This window comes from Peromyscus eremicus, chromosome 11 (genome assembly GCF_949786415.1).
Source record: "Peromyscus eremicus chromosome 11, PerEre_H2_v1, whole genome shotgun sequence".
In the NCBI taxonomy this organism is placed as follows: Eukaryota; Metazoa; Chordata; class Mammalia; order Rodentia; family Cricetidae; genus Peromyscus; species Peromyscus eremicus.
The window spans coordinates 70,008,158-70,030,927 of record NC_081427.1 but is presented as its reverse complement, the minus strand read 5'-3'; the positions used below and the strand labels follow the sequence as shown (position 1 = coordinate 70,030,927).

Below are 22,770 nucleotides of genomic sequence, written 5' to 3'. Positions count from 1 at the left end.
GAGATGGGGGGAGGGGAGTTGAGGTGGATCTTCCACTAGAACATTCCAGAGTCTTTGAGTATAGGGATGCCAGGGTGCCAGGGGTTGAGGTGGAGCTCCCACCCCAACACTCGATGAAGATGCACTGGCACTGGGCAGCAACTCCTCACTCAGTTGTTGGAACACCGGAAATGCACAACGTCTTTATTTTGAATCTTACTAGATGGCCTCATAATATCTAGAAGTTAAGTTACTAACTAAGCACTTATTAGTAATGAGTTAAATATTGTATATAGTTTGATTGTACATCACAGAACAGTCATTAGGATAACGGGCTCAAATTCAGTGCCAAAGTCTTAAGTCAAGTAATAAAACATCTCATAAAAATGAACACTAATGATAATTCTGTGTGTGGGTTGTCATATATGCCAGTTCCCAGGATTGTTTTCTGACATAGCCTCAGTCTGGATAAAGGCCAGTTTACCTCAAAATTTACTTTCTCCTTTAAATTTGTAACTTAGCCACCCTACTAGAAACCACATTTTTAAATTGTATTTATTTTTTTAAATTTCTACTGCTTTATCACAGGGATCTGCCTGCCTCTACCTGAGTGTTGGAGTCTTGTCTCTTTTCAGTGTGATTGATTGCAGTTCTTCTCCCGTTCGCTATTAGATTACAGGGGAGTTGCTTCTCCTTAGAAATAATGCTGTATTTCTCAAAAGGTTTGGGTGTATTACTTCCTGTTGTTGAAAAGCTATGCCTGTAAATGCAGAAAATGAACATCACACCACATACAGAGCTGTCCTCAGGAATGTACAGCTGACCACAGAGCAAGCTGTGTTACATAAAGGCCTGCCATTGTCCAATGGCGCAGTACACAGGAATGGGGCAGGGATCTTTACGTACAAAGAGTGAACTAATATCTGATTGCTCATTCTTATTAGCAGTCTCAGAGAATAAAAAGGGGAAACACTCGTGTTGAGAAAAAAGTCCCAAATTGAACCCCCTGTGTAAGATTTAATGGGAAAGAAGCCACTGGAGTAAAACATAATCATAAATCACTGGGCATGTCTTTAATCCCAGCACTGGGGATGCAGAGGCAGGAAGATCTCTTGAGTTCTTAGCCAACATGGTCTACATAGCGTGTTCCAGGACAGCCATCTGTCCAGTATTTCAAAAACACAAAACAAAAACTTGAAGTGGAAGAGATGACTCAGTGGTTAAGAGCACTGGCAGCTCCAGAGGATCCAGGCTTGAGTCCCAGCTAACAGCCATCTGTAATTCTAGTCCAGGTGGATACAGTGCCCTCTTCTGGCTTTCAAGGGCACCAGGCATGCACATGGTACACAGACATACATGCAGGCAAAATACTTACACATAAAAATATTAAAACCAAACAACTTACACAAACATAAACAAAAAGACCAACAATAAGAAACCCTAACAAACACTTGTTTTGACAATGTTTGTGTATTAGGAAGTAGATGATTTGAACACAATGACCTGCATCCCATAATAGGTCATTAAACGTTTCTATCTCTGTATGCCAATGCCACAGGTACCCTTCATTTTTTTTTTTTCAGATTTTAATTCTAGCATTCCTTTCCCCCATTCTCTTGAATTTTTCATGTGAAATTTAAATCATGGCTAGACTGGCCCACAGGTATGGAAGGCAGATGCTACTGTTTGGTGTGTGTGTGTGTGTGTGTGTGTGTGTGTGTGTGTGTGTGTGTATGCACACACAGGTACTTGGCTCTCGTAGAGTCAGAAAAGCGTTTGTGAAGAAGGAAGTTTATCTTCAGCCTTGGCCTTGAAGGCAGGCAAATGTAAATATTGAGGTTAAAGGAACAAGAACAGCATAAAGAAAGGGGGAAAGGTGAATTTATAAATCCCAGTGGATTGTTCCTTTTGGCTACAGTTCAAAGTTCCCAGAAGTGAGCAATAAGAAAAATCTCACAGTAGTGGGCCAGCAATGTGGAATGATTTTTCATCAACTATACAGCCATTTAACACTTCCAATAACAAAAGATATCCCATGAAAGAGAGCTTAATCTCACAGAAAAGCAGGCAGGCTGAGGGGAGGAAGCAGGGACAGGGCCAGTACATTAGGAACCATGGTGGCAGTCTAAGTGGGTGACTGCAAAGGCCTGAGGCCAAGAGCCTCTTACACCTTCTCCAGTGTAAGAAGTGTGTGTGTCAGGGGGATGACAAAGACAGAACTGCAGTGTTACCCCAAATCAGGAAGTGAAGGTGGACAGTGGGAACTCATCACCAAAGATTCCTATTCAGTAAGTCTATAGACTCATGAGACCAGAATTACTGAAGTCCAAGAGGTTCTGACACTTCAGTTCTGATAACCAGTGATCTGAGTGGCTCTGACTATAGTGTGAAAGAAATTATGCAGGCGTCTTAGATAGGAAAACTAAAAGACAGAAAAGAATGAGAAATGTCAACCACATCGAGCTCAGAGGAACTGAGCAAGGCAGATGAAGACGGGTGAGACTTTTTCATACTTCTTGAGGATAAGCTATCAGAGGGAAACTGAGGTAGATATATCCTGAAAGCATATGAAAATGTGTGTGTGTGTGTGTGTGTGTGTGTGTGTGTGTGTGTGTGTGTAAGTGGAAACACAGCAGGGATAGAGTTGGCAGATTTTAAAATTACTAGCTACCATGGTATGGAAAGCAGAGGTAATCCCTGGATAACATACACATTTTAGAGTTTCTTCACAAGGAAGAACCATTAGCAGGGAGTGAGTAGGAAAATGAAAATATCACCACCACTAGGGAGATGGGTTTTCTGAAGCGGGATGGCCATCGGTACTGACTTTAGCAGGAGAGATTAAGGAGAAGCGGATGAGGGAGGAGCTGCTGGGTTTGGTGTGCAAGGGCATGAGGGAGGAATGAGTCACGTTGATGGCGGAGCAGTGACTAGAAGGTGATGGGTACAAACTGCTGGAGGAACTTGGTGAAGGAAGGGAGAGAGGCAGGGCGGGAACTTGATAAGGCAGCAACAGTATGAGGAAGCTCTTCTAGGTAGTGTGGAGTGACTCATGTCTTTAGATTGGGGGTAAGGCCCAGAGGACTGGGATTTAAACTGTGAGACAGCTGTGGAAAACTCAACAAAAACTAGTTCCACGAGGAGGAAAAGAGATGCGAGACACAGATGGGCGGACTGGCTTTCCTGAGAAGCAGCTGCTTAGGTAAGAAGGGAGGGGCCGTGGTGAACAGGAGACAACAAAGAATGATGGCGGATGAAGAGAGGGGAACGGATGATGGCAGCGCCATGTTGCTGTTCATTTCTTGTACAGACAGAAGGCATTAAATGCAAACCATAAGGGCAGCTGGCTCTTGTTCAAAGATTACTGGGGAACCAATTAAAGACAGTCCAAAGGTTTCGGGAAAGCTGATACGGCCCAGTTAAGGCTGCTTAGAATAAATTAGTATTCATTACCGAGTACCACTAATTGGCTGACAATTACTTTCTGTAATACTTTATTTTTTATTATTCTCATTTAATTACTTTATTCTGTACTGGTACTTGGTATTTCTTTCTGTTATTAAATAACTATGTCTGTAAATTTAGAAAATGAATATCACACCCACATATAGAGCTGCTCTCAAGAATATAAAACTGACCACAGAGCGGTCTGGCACATGTGCTGTATGAAGGCTTGCCACTGTCCATTCATCACTGGCCATGGGGGTACATGCCTTCAATCACAGTAATCACAGCACTGGGGAGGCAGAGGCAGGAGGATCTCTATGAGTTCCTGGCCAAAATAAAGAGAAATGAAGAGTATTGTGCCTAGACTAGACTGGCAGTTGGCAAGTTGGTGAAGAAATCGAAGGATCAAATGCAGATACCCTGAAATCTGCAATTACAATGGACTCTCAGAGGACAGTGAAAGGTCCAGAGAAAAGAGAGTCACGGAGCAGGCCAAGGGCAAACAGGAATAAGCAGCAGGAATGACGGAGAGGCTGCGATGAGTGAAGTGTGGAAGGAAAATGGTGATAAGGATGGAAGGTGATCGTGAAAGCAGGCACCTGCCACAATGTGGAGGGGGAGGGAGGGTAGCAAATGGAGGGATCAGAGAACAGGGGACATCTGGAGGCAGAGCTGCAGTGTCTTAGAATATTAGAAGAAAAGCCATTTTCTGCTTCCTGTGACATGGAAACGTGGTCTTGTGGAGTCATCTGGAGGAAGGGGCCACTGCATCTCCTATTTCCTTTAAAATAAGGCTCCTGAAAGAGTGTGCTGCCTTTAGTGAAGTTCACACTTCACCGTTAGTATAGTGTACTTTTCTTTAAAGACAATGTGTTGCAAAAATGCCATTGCCCTATTTGATTTTCTGAGTATTATAATGTATAAACAAGTGAGTATGATAGATATATAGAGTACAGACATTGTGCCCCCAATATGATTCAGTTCTTCATTTCCCAGATAATTTATCTCCAGTTTTTACTTTAACTTTTTAGTAATAACTACCCCTTTGGTGTTCTTTATTCTTAGATCTGTTCTTTAATATTTTATTAATCTATCAATTTAAAGTCTATCCACACAAACCATCATTTCAAAGCCTATGTCTACAAAGAGCAATGTAAACATTGACTCATGAGTAGAAAGGATTTGAAATAATAATAATGGCAATAAAAAGCACTGGAAAAAGTTACAATGGAATCTTCAGCTAAGAAGCTGGCAGAGTCATGCATTAACAGACCACAGTAGAGAAGCCACCTGAAGTGTTCACTACCATGTCAGAATACAAACTCTCCAAGATAAAACAGGCTCAAAAGCCTGATGTTTCTACTGTCTAGTCGAGCTTTATGTATGTTCATTGGCAATCGCGTAATTCTGGAGAGACATATTTTAAAAATGAGGAACTGTCTTTTCCTTAGCCAGGAATTAAATGGAAGAGTGCCGTCATCCATTAAAAACTGCTTCCAGATAAAAGCAATAAACAGGAATAACTGTTTTATAGAGTTTTCAAAGGATTAGAAAGCAATGACTCACTGGTAACTTTTAAAAGATAAGTAAAGAAGGGTAAATGAAGAAGAGTAAATCCTTCCAAAAAGTGGAGAATGCCACTAGGAAAATTGAAATTTAAATTTTTTATTAAATTGGAGATGAGCAAGAAGGAAACACACTGAAAGTCAGTAAGTGCATTGTGAACAATGGGGAATACTTCACTGGTTCTCTGGTCAAACATGATGTAGCATGACAAGGATGCAGTCATGTCAATAAGAGCTGGCATACACACTAAATCATTTTCAGCCATGAAACAATTTGATAGCCACAGACATTGGCTTCAGTTATGTACCACATAGACTTTATCTTCCATTAACTGTCCACCAAAGCCTCATACAAGTGGGCAGCAAGGTATAAGCCAGTTCCCGGGCCAGTGAGAAGGCTCAGCAGGTACAGGTTCTTGTGCACACGCTTGACAATCTGTTTGATACCCAGATCTCATAAGATGACAAGAGAGAACGGATTCCCAAGAGTTGTTCTCTGATCTCCATGCACACGCCATGGCCTAGGTACACGTATGAGTACAATACCCTGCCCCACTTAAAAAAGTTAGATACAGTTCCACTCTCTATCCTCTCCTGAAATCACCATAAGCAAACTCAGAAAGCAAGAGTGTGCTTAGCTGTTAAATCCAGACTTACTAGAAATTATACTGCTTCTAGGCAGCATCAAGGCTATAAGAATGGCTTGAGTGTGTGAAGTTCACTGAGAAAGTAGTAGGGTTTTCCTTTAAAGTCTCAGGATTGCCACCATTTCATTATTTTAATGGCAAGGTAAATTTGCATATTAGAATGCTTCCGCATAGAAAAGAGATAAATAAGAATCAAGGAACACCAGTCTCAAGACAGTGGCAAGAGTCTTAACTGTGAAATGATGGGTGGCATGATCCAGGTATCAGGGATGGAATGTGTCTTCTAGCCCTCAAATTCACATGGAGCAAGCCTGACTCCCAGCATGTAGGAACCTAGAGCTGCATCTCCAGGAGGTGACTAGATGGATCATGTGGTCAGTGGCGCTCACAATGGGGCTCATGACTTAGAAAGAGAGACATAGGAGGAATCTCTTTTGCTCTTCTGTGAGACCACAGCAGGAAGAAGGTCCTTGGGATCCAAATCAGCTGGCACCTTCATTGTGGACTTCAGGCCCCAGCAACTGTGAGAAATAAAGCATGTTCTCTAGATCTACAGCCCATGATATGCTGCATGGCAGCCATAATCACCAGGCATAATCACAGAGAAAGAAAGGGAAGGGGATATCTGAGAGACTTTTAGAAAGTATGTTAAAGAAAGGATCTCATGGCATTATGCCAATTACATACCGAACGGTATTAAACTAATAAAAAACAGAACAAATTTCAAGCCCTTAATACAGTCTAGAGAGCTTATTAATTTTATAGGCATTTTATCAATCAAATAATCCCATAAAATAGAGCAGTAGCATAGCAGCTGTATCAACTAGGAGAATATTGAGAAAAACTGGGTATTTCAGTAATAGGAAGAGAGGGAGAGGTTTTTGTTAGAAATAAAAAATGAAGTAGCAGATGCAAGAATAATTTTCCAGCCAAGATCCCTTCAAGCTCTTTTGTGGGAACAGAATCTAATGGTTATTTATATGGATGGACAGCTTCTAAAATTAAGTCTTCAGATTGGGATTATCAGTGAAAGTTTAGACAATAAAATGTTAAGGGATTAGTCAGTATGGGTGCTGGCAGCCAGTGGCTCTATAGAGCTCGAACATCACATGTGGTTCTCATCCCAACTCCATAAGTTAGCACTGTTGTCTCGATAGAAATGTCCCCAGGCTTGCATTGCCTGGATTTTTTTGTCTGACTATAGAAATAACATTATTTCTTTCATGGGATTCATGTAAACGCTGAGATGAAAGCTTTCTCTGTACATAACTTCTTAGCACAGTGCCTGGCAGATGAATCTTAATCATAGTGGAGATGATGATAATGATGACCATGAAGAGGACAAGGAAATCAGAAACTCATACCTGTCACTGATAGGCAGGCACAGTCCATTAACTATTCTTGCATGCTTTATGAAGACTGCATAACTGGAATATATGTTGGTTTGGTTATCTGATAGTGATCTCCCTTCGTCAGTCATCAGTAAGTAAGTGAGAGTGGGTAAGAGATAAAGAGATACAGACACCCCGAGGTAAAGATATTCTGGAACAAGCTCAGTGGGTAGGGAGTGGGGAGTGGATCTTGGAAGAGTTCGGGGAGGACTAAACACTTCCTAGGAATCTCTCAAAACACTAATAAAACAATTGTTAGTTGGTTAATGAAAGGATATTCAGGAACTGTGAGTTCTAGAAAGACCCAGCCCCCCCCCCCCAGCCCCTCTTCTTCTTTGGTTACATGTATAAATCGGGGGTTTGGGCGGGATGTTAACCATCCAGATGTTAACCATCCAACTCTTTCTTTTGTAAGAACGGGGAATTCCTGAGACTATCATTCTAAGAGGTTGGGCTTTTCTTTATGACGCTAGGGACTAAACCCAGGGACTGTGATAGTGAGCCCACTGCAGCCCAGGTATCCCCCAACCCTGTTCTGGCAGTCTTTAGCTATTAATATCAAATTCCAAGTGCAAACACAAAGAAGGAAGCATTAACTGCGCATCCTATTTGGGGTTCAAAGTCTTCTGATTCGAATCTCTGAAGACTGAGGTCACGGAGGAGGAGCATCCATTTCCTGGAACATTCGGGATTTCCCCCACCACCACTATCAAGATGTGGGAAGGCTGAGCTGCGCTTGCAAAGACTCAAGTGAATAGCCATTCATTGTAGTGGAGAGCTCTGGGGTTTCCCGCAGGTCTCCAGGCATTGTGTTTTCATTTTCGTCTCAGCAGTAAAATGGGGAGGAGACTGCAGACAGGCACTTGCTGCCAAGGCCGTGGAAAACCTGTTGAGTTGGTCACTCTGGATCCCAGGCAGGCACACAGGTTCTACTCTAGGTAAGATGACTCTCTTTGCCCTAGTGTGAGCCACACTGCTTGAGTTAGAAAAAAATCAGATGATAATTTTGAAATTTTACTTATACATCAAGAATGTTTCTGCAAGCAAAAGTTAAAGTGGCAGCAATACATAATTTTGAAATGAGAAGCATGAGGCTTCTTGATGTTCCAACTATTTGTAACAAAGCTGCACAAAACTCAGTCATTTAAAATCAAGTTATTTCCACACTCCTGCAGCGGCCCTTGGCAGGTTTTCTGTTCCATGTGGCTGGATCCTACAAGATGGCTTTTTCACTCATATATCCAGAACCAGGGCTCAGATGCCCAAAAACCTCTGCATGATGGCTACGTATGTCTCTCCACATGCCCGCTCCCCATTGGTTAGTGTGGTCCTTCTACTAGCGTTGGATCATCTCAGGATAATTAAGCATACGTGATGGCTGGTTTCCAAGGTAAAGACAGCTAAAATGTTAGTCCTCTCACAAGCTGGACCCACTGTGTGACAGCATCGTTTCCATGAGATTGGTGTAAGGAAGACCAAAGCCAACCCAGATTTAAGGAGGGGAAGAAGAGTCTACCCCTTGCTATGAAAAGGGGCACCCATGTCCAAAAGGAGAAAAACAAGCAGTCAGCCATCTTGGAGATGACAACATGGGAGAGTGTTTCGTTTATCAGGAGCTATTTCTTTACTCTCTTTATTCTTTTGGATTTCAGTGAGTTTCCTAAAACTCATTTTGAGTTTTTTTTCAATATTAGTAATAAAAACGTCATTTAACTTTAAGATAAAATGAAATGTTTTACATTCATCACAAATTTTCAGTGATTTCCATCACAGTAATGGAACTTTATCTTAACTGTTATTGTTTATACGAAGGATAAAGAGAATGAGCCTCATGAGGGTTGGTAGCATTCTGTCATAATGATGCTCCCACTCAACAATTAAACTGGCCACTACTATACTAGGGACAAACAGTTCAGAGTCTCATTGTGCATGACCAGGGGGCTCAAGTCACCTTTCCCATCTAAGTACTAACCGTAAGCATGCTTAGCCTCTGGGAGCAGACCATGTCAAATATGTTCAGGCTAGTGTGACCTTAGACTCAATCCACTTGTCCAATTGTGTGGAAATACTAAAACCTATGTGGGAACTTTTATAACAAAAGGACTTGTAATCACCTGCTTCCTCTTTTCATTCCAATTAATATTCTCTCTCTGCTCCATGAATCTTTCATCACATAAGAACTGACTGATGAATCAGAAAGGAGTCAGCAACTTTTAAAATAAGTTTGAAAGGAAAGACCAGTTTATCACTGCCCGAGATCAAAACCAAACCTGAAAATTATAGGCTTTGTTTGAAATGCCGTTTGAGACACTGAAATTCACTCTGGTATACATTCATGACTCATTCTTGCAGCACACCTACTCCACAGAAGAGAGGAGGAAGCTGGTGGCCCCCAGACAGCCACTGACCTTCAAGAGTCAGGCTCACACAGGTCAACCACAGGGCCCCGAGGCCACGCCATTAGGCTGTTCCAGGGCAGCTCAGGAGGAAAGATAGAGAAGATGGCTATCTGCAGGTCCCAGTGCGGTTCACTTCCTGAGAGTTCTCCCTGTAACCTTTCCTTTAGATTTCACTGAGTTTACTTGAATGCAGCTTGAAATTAAGGGATGCCAGAAGCAAAAACAGTCACCCAAAGTGTAAGACGTGAGGAACTGATATGAAATGATATTATATTCAGTAGGGACAAATACATGTTGTTGGGGAAGTTGTTCCTTTTCTCAGGCATAAATATCCCGTGAACGGAGTGATTTAGAGAGCAGCTCTACAGACTGTGGAAGACTGTAGGCCAAATGAAATGATGTAACCCCTCAGTCACTCAAATATGTCTGACCCTGGGATTCACTATACAATGCGGGAAAATGCAATTAAACTCTTAGTGTCTGAGTTGCATGTTTAGAATTGTAGTGGGCTGTGCTGGGCCTCCTGGAGAGTGATCCCACTACACTCCATCTCTGGCATGCAGTAGACAGGAGGGTGTAAAAAGCACCAGCTGCTCAGAGAAAGAGAAGAGGGTGGCAGGTTTTGTGCTGTCTTTGAAACTTAGGTTTTCAGCAAGAAGCCCATTTGCTCACACCACAGCTTCATAAGTCTTGAGTGGGACTTGTCTACTTACAGGAAGAGTCCAGAATATCAGAAGCCAAGAAAAGATGCTCACTGTCCAGGTGTTTAAAATACAGGTGCAGACATGTTGAAAGTGTTCTTAGTATCTCCATAACACAATGCTTCTCGGGAAGCCTCTCAGCTCTTACAAATAGATCATTTCATATGTATTTATACAGTTCCATAAAATTCTGAAGCTTTATCTCTTCAGATTGTACTGTTTGTAGTTCCGATATACCTTTCTTCTGTTTGTGGATCTATCACTATGTCTTTTCGGCTTGTTTTTGTGTTTTCTCTTTTTTTTGTATGTTTCCTTTATGATTCTGGAGCTTTCCTTTAGGATCTATTCATGAGCTGTCTTCTCTCTGCTGTGTTCAGAGTTTATCTCAATATTCACATCGTTACCATTTGGGCAGCATACAACTCCTTATTTCTGAAATCATGTCACATTTGCATTCACTGTTGATTGATTGACTGACTGTGTTTAAGTACTCCCATGACTATGTCATCTTTCACATCAGAAGATCCAGGTACTGAATAAGTTATTATCTGCCAGGTGCCTAGTCTTAGGACTCAACTCTGTCTGATGAAAACATAGACAAAAGGTAAACAAAACCCATATCTGAAGAAAGGCCAAGTAGGCTGCTGTGATCCCAGCACTTAGCAGGTGGAGACAGTGGATCATTTGAGTTTGAGACCAGCCTGAGCAACACAGTGAGACCCCCATCTCAAACAAATAAAGAGAAATCGGGGCCTTACCCTTTTGGAGGAGTGGGTGGGGGTGGAGAGGAGACGGGGGAATGGGAGGAGGGGTAGGAGGGGGGACTGTGGTTAATATATAAAATGAATAAAAAATTAAAACAACAACAACAACAACAAACCAAACAAACAGGCCACCACAGCCATTGTGGAAAACATTTTTTGCAGATCAGATAGTTAACTTATGGCCAAGCAAGTTTTCTCCTACACATATGCCCAAGAGGAATAAAGATACTTATCAATGCCAAACCTACACACATACATTCATACAAGTACAGTTTTTACTAGCCCCAAAGAGAAACCAGCCCAAATGTCCCTCAACTAATGGAAATACTTATTGGAGAGTCCTTACAGGGGACTGTTGTTTGTCAGTTAAAAGGTACTAGGTACAATAAAAAGGTCTGTGTGATGATATGGATGAACTTGGAGCGCATCCAGCTGAGAAGCTAGACACGCAGGACCACATGTTCTGGGATCCCACTGTATAAAGCATCCTGAGTAGACATGGAGACCGAGATGGGGAGAAGATGGGTTATTGGGAATCTGCAGCTCAAGAAGGTGGAGGATGGGGAGGGGTTACTGATGAGCGTGAGGCTTCTTATCGGTCATGAAGATGTTCTAAAGTTAGACTATGGTGCAGTTCCATAACTATATGAACAAGTTAACCCTCATCAGACTGGACAATTTGAACAGAGGAACTTTCCGGTATATAAACTACATCTCAGCAGAGCTTTCCAGAGTGAACAGATAAAATGGGGAAGTGGTTTGCCCAGTGGCTTGCGGGGTCCTTTTCACTGCTTCCTATTTCGCAGGGACCTTAACTCACCCATTTTAAATCTCTTACAGACCTCCACATAGGACCAGATTCATGCTTTAAAGTCACCTTTTGTTACATTTAAAGGTCTATGCTGATTAGTTTTCCTTATTTTTTTGAATAGAAAACATTTGTTTCTCTATCCACTCTATTTTTTCTCAACCTTCACCATTGAAATGGTTCTGTGGTTGCCTCCCCCAAACATTCCTGAAGCTTTCAGAGCCCTCAGGGAGTATTTTGATGTCTTGGTCCTTCATTTTCCATGGTGACATTATGGCTCTAACTCTGAAGAGCTTGGCACTCATGTTTAATGGGATGTGATTGTCTTCTTGGGTTGACACACTGCTCTAAGTCAAATCTGAAGCTCCTAAGCAGCTCTCCCGAGCTTCTGTCATGTGGGATCCATTGTCCGTATTTTTCCACAGTGGGTTCGAATCTTACAGGCTCCATTTTACCACCAGAGCAGGTGAGAGTTTGCATCCACATCTTTTTGATCTCAGGAAATATTAGGGTTTGGGGCTCAGAACACCATTTTATGCTTCTGCTCTGTTTCTGACTCACAAAGATATATTCATCTTATTTTTAATATTCTTTTGTTAATATGCTATTCTTAGCTACTATCTATAGTGAGTAGGGTAGAAAGATAAAATACTAATTTACAGTGCCACTTTAATTGGATATTTTAAAGGTCAGCACAATCCAATTTTAACAAGAAGATTCAAGTAAAGTATTACGTGTTCCTGATTAGAGTAGGAAAGACTTGTTTCTTTGGATTTGCAGTATATGGGGCACATTAAGTGGAGTAACAGTGGGTTTCAAATGCACTATTAAAGAGTAAATTCAAACATAGTTCTGAGACCCACAGAAGGAAAGGACGGGGAAAAAAGAGTACAAATTACACAATGTTTTTAATGGAATGGACAAACAGATCAACAAGACAGATCATTTTAATTCCACTTTTGATGACAGAGCAGTACCTGTTCTTGTGACATATTTCATAGGGTACCCACGACTACCATTATAGGATTTATAGTACCTTAATTCATTTATTCAATTATTTAAGAATATCAACCATGTTCTTACTATCCAATGAGTACTCTGAAAGATACCAGGGATACATAAATGAGTCTTGAATATTCCTTGTTCTCAAGGAATGATTTATGTAGTTAACCACACAAAGCTCAACAAGCCACAGACCCATTCTATGACAAGGGTTGTAGTAACTACACAAATGAGGACATTTGTAGTTACTACACAAATCAAGGCACAGGGAAGGAGTGATTCCCATTTGCAGTGATGCTGCAAAGAGGTGATCCAGAGTTTCACAGATAAAGTGTGATGCTGAAGGACTTCAGGATTTCTCTAAGAGTGAGACTGAGAGAAATCAACTTGTGTTTACATCGTTTTAAACTGGATTAGGGTTATTTAGGAGTTAGTGAAGATTCTGGGAGTGTGATAAACCATATTTACCTCTTTATCTCATACATTCAGAAGTCCCCATCTCATTTAACAGAGTTCCTTACAGGGCATAGAGAGCTGTATCTAACAATTTTAGGAAAAGGTAAGTAGATTGATATGGTCAGGATATAGGACAAATAGTTCTAATTCTGGGTGAGCAGTGGGTTATGGGGACTCTTGTAGACAACAGAAACTGGACTATTGGGCCCTGAGAAAACTCAGCCTCAAAGCTGGAGAGTGAAGATATTTGCTTCAGTTTTGAAGTACAGGCATCTGAGTTATTGAAATGGAGAAAAAAAAAAAAGAGACTAGATAAAGAGAAACTGATCAGAAAGATGTAACAAGCCCAGACATGAGGCACTAACTACTCAGACTAGATTATCAGTAGAAGAGGGGAATCAGGAGATGAAGAGGGGAATCAGGAGCCTGGAGGTGGTGGCACAGGCCTGTAATCTCAGCATTTGGGAGGCAGAGGCAGGTGGATCTCGGAGTTTGAGTTTGATCTCTCTGGTCTACAGAGCAAGTTCGAGGATATCCAGAGCTATTACACAGAGAAACCCTGCCTCAAAACAAACAAACACACACACACACACACACACACACACACACACACACACAAAAAAAAAAAAAACACACAAAAAGAAGGGAACCAGAAACGCCATGAATATTTTGCTTTAGAAAGGATAAATGAAGCTATCCTTCTGTTAGTATCTCCTTGTAAAGCGGGTTCTGTAGCTGAGATACAACTGTGATGGTACACCTACCATCATGTTCAGTGTGTGAGGGATCTATGTTCTGATAACCAGAGCATTGTCTTGGTGATGGAACAAATCTGAGACATATAGGGAGACAAGTCTTTAAAGGATTACCTGGCTCTGTTAGGTCTTGATACTATTACCATGGCTAAAATGGATAGACTAATACACTGGCACTTTTTTTTCCCTTTGAGACAGGATCCCTGCATAGGCCTGGCTAGCTTGAAACTCACTATGTAGAGCAGATGGCCCTTGAACTCAAAGCGATCTGAGTGCTGGGATTAAGGGCCTGTGCCACTACACATAACAACACTGGCACTTTTACATTGTGACTAAACAAAAGACAGTTGATTAAAAAACAAACCAAAACAACAACAACAAAAACCTCTTCTCCTCTAAAACATAATGGCTATTTTATTACAACGAATCACAAGTTGAATGAAAACATTCCAGGAACTAAGAAAAAGTAGGACTTCTATAGTAAATATTACTTTTGTATTGATAAATTTAAGGCTGCTCACGATTACAAACACTTCTCTCTGCACATTATCATGGCAGATGAGAGATGGGAGAAGAGGAGATAAGATGCCAGACCCTGTAGTTCTTCTGAATAAAACTCACAAGAGTGCCCTTCTTAGCAGTTCATAAACAATGTGTTTGCACCCTGATCCAGTTTATAGGGGCTAGAAAGCTTTCTCCTATCACACTCACATCTTTGAGTGAAAATATCTACTGAACCCTTGATGATGTATTAGACACGATTTCAGGGACTTCATGTATGGTATCCTGCTTAAATTCTGACAAGCATTTAAATTGTGATTAATTACCCCAAGATGGCCACCCATTTGAGGTTAGATTTGCAGAAGCTTAGAAGACAATCACTGTTCTAAGAGGTGCCCCTTTCCAGTTCATAAGTCTTCCCCCAGTCTCTTGGGTACCCACACAGTGTTTAAGTAACCATTTCTGTCTGTAGGTGTGCTGTTACTGTTCCTAGTCAAGGAAATTCCTAGGAAACTCTATTTTAAGGACAATGAAAAGAGAAGCTGATCATAAAAACCTGAGCATGATTCAAAGGGAAAAAACTGAGCCACAGTGAAAGCCAGCTCAAGCTGGAAAGATTTGTCCTCTTAAGCAAGCAGACATGTGTAGCCACTTATGAGGCTGTCTGATTACACACGTTTTAAAGCATCTGTCAGCTTGAATCAGAAAGCTGCATGCAAAACCCAATGCTCCTGAGCACCACAAAGGTTTGCTTGATTCTGAAGTCTCAGAATGGGCAGGAAGTGAAATGACTTCACAGGTTGAATGCAGGTTGTTATTGCCTAAGTTGGGGAAAGCCTGGGAAGCGGTTCCCGAAGCCAGTGACTCACTGGCCTGGACCGTGACACCTTAAGGGAAACTGGAAACAGCAATAAACCCCACAGGCCCTGAGAAGGAGAGCTGCCAGGAAGGACCAAGCAGTAGACACCAGAGAGCTTAGTTTAACCCAAGGGTTCAGTGCTGAAAGCTGAACTTAATCTCATCCTTCTCTTTCCTTTAAAAACAAAACCAAACAAAAAACCCAGGACACAAAAACCTCCATGGAATTTTCCCCCCTTGAGGAATTCCCATTTCTAAAATGCAAAAATAGTTCTTTTCTAACCTGCTGCGTTTGTGCGTCCTCTGAAGACATCATCATAACCTTTCCACTGTGGCTTCAGCTGATAGGCGTGAATGAACACCACGAACACCACCACGAGGCACATCAGAGGAACAAGAGCAGCCGTGAACAGAGCAGCATAGATGTTTGGAATGAAGCATCTGGAAGGAAGGAGGCAAACATTAACTCAGACAAGCACAAGACCAAGGCGCATGTTCGTAGCTCATCCCCTCACTGCCTCGCACTAGCTCTTTGAATGTAGACGTTGGCAAAAGTACATTATATCTGAACAGATTAGAGCTGTCATAGAGAAGGCACAGGTCTACCTACGCCTCACCAAGGAGGTTCTGTGGTGAGTTTCCAAACAAGTCTGCCAAATGAATCTGACATTTGCGTCTGATATACTTCAGAGATTCAATGTGCACATATGTCATGTTAAAGTGTGTGGGGGATGGCATAGAGTCAGTGTATCTGGACTTCAGAATTCGAGTGGTATTGAAGTCTAACACTACATTTTAAATAGATTTTTGGGAATAATTTACCTTTCTATACCTTCATTTATCTTTAAAATCAAAATTACAATAAAAAATCCATAGTAGAAGTCAGTTACGAAAATTAGCTGAATTAGTTTGCTACACACCTAGAGAAATTTTCTTAAGTCATGTTTCTAGACTTAAGAAACAACATTTATCTTGCTTTCACTAGCTCCATCTTGCTAAATAGCCCCTGAGGCACACGCTGGGATATGAGGGCTGGAGGTGGAGAGATGGTTCAGGTACCTGGAAAAGTGCTTTCTGTGAAAGGATGGAGACCTATCTGTGATCCTCAGAACACACATAAAGGCTAGGTATGGGGGTATGTGCTTATAATCCCAGCCCTGGAGAGGACACAGGCAGCTCCTTAGGCCTGGTTGGCCGGCCAGCCTGGCCTCATTGGCAAGCTGCAAGCCAACAGGAGACCGTGTCTCAAAAGAGAAGATGGTCTTGAGGAACAACACTCAGGACGGCCACTGGCTTCCACAAGTTCACACTCACACTGCCTACCACAAATCTGAGGCTGCTCTGCCCTGCCACAGACACTATGTTGTTTTTTGACAGTTTTGTCCTTTCTTAGTGCTTCTGTTATGATGCACTTTCCTGTGAAATGAAAACCTTTCATCTTGGAGGAAAATTTCTTCAGACATTACGAGTATGTCTCTTTTATTTTTACCACCCTCTTTGTTTTTTAATGCATAATATTTGAAAGCCTATGTTATATTGTAACCATAGTGAACTTTGAAGAAAAGTCAAGGAAAAACATGTTTAGAAGGAAATCTCAAACTACAAAATCGGGATAGTTGGCTGAACACCCATTCTTGCAACTGGAGGAAAAATGTCTCTATTAGAAGTTGAAATGAAGAGGCTGGGGAGATGGTTGAGCAGTTGGAAGAATGTCCTTTGCTAACAGATGACCCAAGTTTGGTTCCCAGCATCCTCACTGGGCTGCTTACTGCCAAAACCACCTGTAACACTAGCTCCAGAGGGTACATTGTCCTCTTCTGATGTCTTTACACACCTACACTCTTTTTTCTTCTTTTTTGCTCAACTTGACACAAGCTAGAGTTATCTGAGAAGAAAACCTCAAATGAGAAAAGGCCTCCATCAGACTGTTTGTAGGCAAATATGTAGGGCATTTTCTTGATTAATGACTAATGAGCGTTGTACCACCCCTCAGAAGGTGGTCTTGGATCGTGGAAGGAAGATGCTGAGCAAGCCCTGGGAGCAAGTCAGTGAGCTCATTCTTCCATGGTCTCTGCTCCAATTCCTGCATCTAGGTTCCTGACTTGAGTTTCTCTCCTGACTTCCATTCATAAAGGATATAACCTATAAGGGGAAATTAACCCTTTCCTCCCCAAATTGCTTTGACTCACAGTATTTTGTCACAGCAATAGAAAGCAAACTGAAATACCCACCACATGATATGGGCACACATACACATACATAATTAAAAGTAAAAATAAATGTTTAAAATAAGTAATAACAGAGTTTACGCTAAGCTCCATTGTTAAGAGTCTTACTCAAGTGAGGCAAGCACCTGTTTTTGTTGAAGGGAGGTGGGTAGTGTCGCACTGGACATGTGCACAGGGCATGGTCTTGAAATACTGCAGACCACAGTAGAGTGGACAGCAGGAAGAGCTGCCAATCAGATGTCAGAGGACCGAAGAACTCCTCCACAAAATTCTAGGCCCACACTGACTGAGTGGGTGACAAGTGTGGGCACTGTCAGGAACCTACCACCCATGACAGGTCATGTGTGATGCGATTCTGAGAAACAGAAAGGGAAAGCTTTAGGATTGTGTCCTGTTTTGACCCTTTAGCTGAATGAACCACCACAGCAAAGTCACATGAGGAAGAAGACCAGCAAAGGAGATGTCTCAGAGCAGTGACACTTGGTGAAGTCTTTTCTCCTCCTGAGAAGTGCTATAGACATGCCCAGTTACCTCTGACCTTCTGGAGGTCCACTTTTCCTGTGGACCAATGAAACAAGAAGTTCATTGTTATCTAGAGGTCTGTTTTTAAGGACCAAAAAAATTCGTATGGAATTCTGCAGATAGAGAGCTAAGCATATCTGTTGGCTACTGCAGGGGAGTGTGGGTGTTGGACCACATTCCCCATCTACCATTGCCATGGCATTCTGTATGAAATACGCCTAACTCAAACCACCATAGATTCAATACTTATTCCTAAATTCAACTGTGACAACATTTTTCAAGTAAAAAGTAAGGCAGTGGAACCCATGTATATGGTGTCCTTCATCAGTATCTGAATTCTACATCTGTGATCTGTCCTTCAACTGAAAGTGTTGAAAGCCCACATTAAAAAAAAAATCAAAAGAAAACAAAACCACTGTTTCTACTCCAGAAAAGTGTTCAACATCAAACCTTTAGCATTTGCTTGTTTTACTTCATCATTGGTCTTTGACCTAGATGAAATAGATCTGAGTGCATAAAGCAAGGTACAGAGGATTTTGGGTCTGTGTCATCCAAATTAAATTCTAGAAGAAGGAAATTCATCATTCTGACATTCTTTTGCAAATGCAGAGTTTGGAAACATATCTTAAAACGTGTCTTGTTTATTACATCCTCTTAGTGGCTCATGTTCATTTGAGTAAGGTCCTTAACAATGTTAGCTTAGTTTAAACTCTGTTATTAATTTTAAAGATCTATTTTTATTTTTAATTATGTATGTGTGTGGATTAGGGGATCCAGCAGTACTTCTGACACACAAACATTTGCAGATGAAGCAGGGTATAAAACAGTAGCATGGTAGGTGACAGACAGGACCTGGCACTCATGTCACTCAGCCTGTGGGAAGAGGTTGGGCAGGCCAGGTCATTGTCCATCCCAGATTATAACTCAGTCTTAATTTCTTGTTTTAAAGTCTCACTTAACTTTTTAAAAATAAGCATTATTCTAATTTTCTGTGCAATATTCTATGAATGGGGTTTTTGCTGGGCTATAAGAAAATTTATAACATATATTTTTAAAGGGCCAAAGATAAATGAACTTTATCCCACCCTTTCAAAAACCAGTCTCACCAATCAGAATTGCTTCCACTCTAACAGAATAAGCACCAGATCTGGTAGTTTTGAGTGTTTGGTCATGTGAAAATGACGTGGGACAATAGAACATGTGTGAGTGTCACGGCAGAACACTGTCTGAACTAAGCTGGGATCAGCTTCTTCTGGAGAGAGCGGGATGTGAGAGGTTAGGGAGACTGAGAGCCATGTGCACACCAGGGCAGCTGATTAACACGCTGGAAACTACTGTGTTAACAGATCTGGCAGAACCCGGGGAATTAGATGAAGGCCATGTACGTGTCCTTCCTTAAAAAGGGCTAGCAAAGCGTGCTTTTGGAATTCCCAGCTCACCAGCTTCAAAGGATTCTGGTGGCCCTTCCTCTAAGAGCGCTGGACATTTCTAGGTTTTAGGTTTTTACAGTCACTTTACTGTTTTGCTATTTCAGCAGCTCTTTTTGCTTTCTGAAATGTTTTCACCCGTGGCACCTAACTCAATTCTTACAAAAATACATGTGTGTGGCATGGGGTCTTTTACTTCCATTCCCTACGAAATCAACTGAGGCAGGGGGGTTCAGAAGCACCTAGAAGAGACATACTGCTCAGCATCACTGACCCACTGGAAGAACACAGGGAACTCACTGTACTTAAGATTGTGGTTTGAGTTCACTTAAATTATATTTTAAGAACAAGCTGACCCCGGCTGCCTGGGGATCTTGAAGACATCCAGCTGGCTGACATCTGGGTCACAGCTGGGCTACATAGGTAATGAAACAGGTTGTAGGAGGTGTAAGAGCAATAAGTGTTTGTCTCCAAAGTCTTCTTAGGTGCTCCACTGCATGTCAGTGATGCTTGCAGGCTCATGTGTGGCTTTCCTTGGGTAGCTCTCTCAGCTCGTCTTCAGAGACGGTGTCCACAGCAAGAGGCCAACTTGTCTCCACCAACTTTTCCTCCCGAACATGTAAACTCATATGAAGCAACACTCTATTTAGAAAGTAATGGAGATGACCTGTCCATTTATTCTATAAATTCACAGAAGGTATAATCAATCCAGAAGAAGGATAGTCAATATTTCAATAAGGATAAATCATTATCTTTATTGAAAACTTTTCTACTTTGTATAGAAAATATCGCTGGCTTTATCAGTCGCAGAATAAAGACATTATCTACCATGTAGTGGCATATCATTTGTAAATAAAATTAAAGTCAATACTTATGTTCTCAACATTTCTCTGCTTTTATGGCCAACTTATTTTCTTCCCAAAGATGATGCTCTTATTTTGCATACATTTATTTACCTGTGGATTTATGTATGTAGGAATGCATATCTTAATGTGGATGTACCCATTTCCCAGACCATCAGAAATGACTGGAGAAAATGAGAAATGATAGAAACACTATAACATATCACCTATTATTTCATCCTGTACCCAACCCTTGAAAAAGAAATAAATTGATGAAAGCTCAGAGTTAGGGGAAACAGTAGTTTAGATTTCAGTAGCTGTAAAGTATGGGGACATATTGCTCTGGCTTTCTGTTGTAAAGCATACAGTAATTTTCACAATCACCTTAATTCTAAAATGGATTTTACTTAATGTTTAAGCTTTATTTATTTGGGGTGGTTTGTTCGTTTGTTTGTTTTTGTTTTTTTGAGACAGGGTTTCTCTGTGTACCTTTGGAGCCTTTCCTGGAACTCACTCTGTAGACCAGGCTGGCCTCAAATTCATAGAGATCTGCCTGCCTCTGCCTCCTGAGTGCTGGAACTAAAGGCGTGCACCACCACGGCTGGTTTTGTTTTGTTTTGTTTTGTTTTGTTTTGTTTTGTTTGAGATAGGACCTCTCTATGAAGCTTCGACTGGCCTGGAACTCAGCATGCAGACCAGCCTGGCCTCGAACTCACTGAGATCTATCTGCCTCTGCTTCCTGAGCGGTGCCTCACCTTTGGGCTTTCTTTGAGACAGAGTCTCACTCTGTGGACCACACTGGTTTGTAACTCACTGTGTCCCAAGCTGTTTTCGAGCGTGTGATCCTCCTGCGCAGGCCTCCCGGTGCTGCAATTGCATGTGTACATTCCCACAGCTTGCAGAAAGTTTGACTTTTAAAGTAAAACCATCTTAGGATTCATGTTCCCATGAGCCTTACACAGTGAAGTTGATCATTGGGATAAGGGATGGGCTTCAGAGGGTAGAGGGAATGAAGTAGAATGGAGCTTCCTAACCTGAAGTAGTTGCACACCTGAGACTGGTTAAAACGTTAGTCAGCCTCTACCACTGATAGTCGTCATTGCTACAGACAGGCAGGACACTGCATCCACGAATCAGACACAAAACAGCATCATGATCATCTCATGGGCTGTACTGCATATATTAGGGAAATGCCACCGACCTTCTACAAGGTCAACTTGTCTGTAGCATTAACAGGCTCACTATTTATTACTTGTGAAATTTCAAAGCTAGTTACAAGCCACAATAAAGACAGTGATAAATATACTTACTATTCCCATTTAAGGACATGAGCCGTTTATTTTTTATTTTATTTTTTTTACATTTTGCAGAGAGCTTTGTACAGTTAGAACCTTGCTTGTGTCTTAGCATGCTTTGAAAGCCGATCACTTAAAACATGTGGAGAGAAGTCTTTATTTCTTATCTGTTCAGCCCAATAAAAGTCCAACTCAGCTCCCACCCAGGCCCAGAACCAAGGCTATGACTTGGTCTACCCCAACATCCACTGAATCTATAAACTGTTGGAGCATGTGAAGGTGATGAACCTACGAATCTAAAACATCAGAATCTCCATGACACAGGACAGCAGGATATCCAAAAGGAGCCCCAGTGAGAGCCCATTATTAATGGTGTAGCAGAAAACAGAGGCCTTGAGCCAGACCAATGACTCATGGTAATGAACTTGCAAGTAAAGATGAATGGACTAAAGGGTAAACTGTGTGACTCAGTGAGCCACAGTACAGCTTCCATGACAAGATTCTTCTTCCTTTTGCTTGGTTTTTCTTTTAAATTTGGTTTTGTTTCAGGGGCTGGGGTGTTGGTTACAAGGGGAGAGGGAGGGCTTGAGGAGATGAGGAGATAAGTGGGATCGGAATGTATGATGTGAAATCCACAAAGAATCAAAGTAAAAAAAAAGTCCAACCAATACGTCAGTGTCAACTACATGCTAGTTATATTGCTGGCAAAGGAGGGGCCTATAAAGCTGGCTAATGTATGGTCCATCAAGGGACCATGAGCACAGCAGATGCTCAGTGCTTCTGAACCTAGTCTCTTCCACCAGCAGTATCAGCACCAACTGGAAACTCGTGAAACATGCCAATACTTGGCCCCCACAGAGCTCTGCGTTAGCTCCAGTTTTCCCCAGGGTCCCCAGGTACGTCTCCTCTCTCTTTTCATACACATAGAGATCGATGTGGATGTAGATGTAAAATAAAAGCTTGAGGAGCATTTTGCTAGTACGCTCTTGGGACATGAAGTAGTCAATTCCAGTCAATAAATTAATCATTTCCTCCTTTTGACATAGCAGTCAAGGGACTGTGTAAGTCTGGGGGTCCCAGAGCTCACGGTACTTCCAACAGCCTCAAGAACCAAGAAGAAAAGCAGCAGGAAGAGAAGCAGAGACCAAAAAGGCTGAAAACTGCAGGCTGAGCATTCTGACTG

The 22,770-nt window shown here is 41.7% G+C and overlaps 1 protein-coding gene across 1 annotated transcript in view; it reads right to left on the bottom strand.

Annotated features, from left to right (window-relative positions):
• The window catches only part of Adgrv1 (adhesion G protein-coupled receptor V1), a 474,255-nt gene that overhangs the window by 35,028 nt on the left and 416,457 nt on the right, over positions 1-22,770 (bottom strand). The window contains exon 88 of the mRNA XM_059276309.1: positions 15,557-15,714. Within this exon, the coding sequence (XP_059132292.1) occupies positions 15,557-15,714 (158 nt within the window). The remainder of the gene's footprint in view (positions 1-15,556; positions 15,715-22,770) is intronic.